At 36.3% G+C, this 1,494-nt stretch overlaps 1 protein-coding gene across 1 annotated transcript; it reads right to left on the bottom strand.

The window, feature by feature from the left end:
• Positions 1–735: 735 nt before the first annotated feature.
• NUP35 (nucleoporin 35kDa) lies at positions 736–1,275 on the bottom strand (the record flags this gene model as incomplete). The annotated part of the gene is made up of 2 exons (XM_010079611.1): positions 736–813; positions 1,108–1,275. Coding segments are annotated over 2 exons (246 nt in total), but the record flags the coding sequence as incomplete, so codon positions are not given.
• Between the last annotated feature and the right edge of the window lie 219 nt (positions 1,276–1,494).

The following is a 1,494-nucleotide window of genomic DNA, read 5'->3' as shown; positions in this document are numbered from 1 at the left end:
CGCACAGAAACAAAAGGAAAACAAAGATGAGGGACACTCAGCACTGGGAGAGCTGCTGTGGGGATACCGACTCCATCTCAGACAGACCCCATACAGGCAGGATTATACTTAACTGTTAAGAGTACTGCAACTAACTGAATTCACACTTGTTTAAAAAAAAAACAACCTAAGAAAACCTTATATTTATTTAGCTTTATTAATAAAACAGAGATTATGACATTTAGACCATGACGCCTGAGATAATTATAAAACAGCAATAAATCCCAATAAAAAATTAAAACCACACATACTAAGAACAGCCCCTGTCCCGGGGAGCCAGCTGTGCATAGTGTTCTTCCTGCAAGTAGCCCATCATCTTCCCAGAATAAACAAACTGTAAAATTAAAGGCATCAGTAAATAAAGCTTCCATTTTAAACATTTCCATCTTACTGGGAAGTAATTCACAGAAAGTAATGACAGAGGAAAATAAGTCAGTGCTGATATTCTTTCTACAATCATGCAATCGGAGCACAAATGGGAAAAAAAGCACTTATATTTACGCTTACTCAGTTTTTAAAACCGCGTGTACATTGCCATCATTTAAAGTGCAAGTTACATGTCTGCTGAATTAACTGAAGGCATAACAGGCGAGATGTAAGTTAAAATACTGCCACCAGTAGTTATACAACTAACCACAGATGCCAGCAGCACATTTCAAACCCTGACCAACTTAGTGTGGTACTTTCTCTTGTATGTTACCAGCCAAACACATATTCCATTGCTTTAGATACAATACTTTCATCTTTCTTAGGAGTTTGTTTGCCAGAAACGACCTAGAAGGCAGGGGAAATAGGAAAAAAGAGAAAATAAAGTGAATTAGTCAACAGACAGTTAATTAGTTTTATACTAACCAGCTTTTTCTTTTTCTTCCCTAAGTGCTACTGTATTTTCACAATATATGTTTAAATTATTTTCAAAACAGACTGAGTTTGTACTTGAACCACATCTTTCAAGAAATGACAGAAGATAAAGGATAAGGTCACATCAAACTTAACATGTGTGCAGTGTCATACAACTTAAGAGGAGATAGCATAAAGAAACACATGCTTCTGTTTCCCTTAAAATACCTGATAGTCACTAGGAGAAGCTTGATATGCTGTTGCAAGAGGTCTCATTGTAGAAATCCTTGCTGTATTATTTGCAGGTTGTACTGGTGTGCCAGCAGATTTTGTAGGTGGAGTGAAAACTGAAGACATTGAGGACATAGAGCTTCTCTCACAGTTTTCCATCACACTCTTAAAGAGAGGGTTAATACAATGTAAGCAAATATTAAAAAGCAGTATTTCAACCTTTATTATCTAGATTTATCTATTATCTAGACTTGTTTGATAAAATATGTTCACATTTCACAGTAAGGAAAGACCATAGGTAAATCGCCGTTCAATACAGAGCACAGAAGTACACACCACCACCAAGTATTTTCCTCACTGCAATCATTTCTATGTTGGATTACG

Source organism: Pterocles gutturalis, unplaced genomic scaffold (genome assembly GCF_000699245.1).
Source record: "Pterocles gutturalis isolate BGI_N339 unplaced genomic scaffold, ASM69924v1 scaffold14104, whole genome shotgun sequence".
NCBI lineage: Eukaryota > Metazoa > Chordata > Aves > Pterocliformes > Pteroclidae > Pterocles > Pterocles gutturalis.
This window is presented reverse-complemented; position numbering and strand designations above follow the sequence as displayed.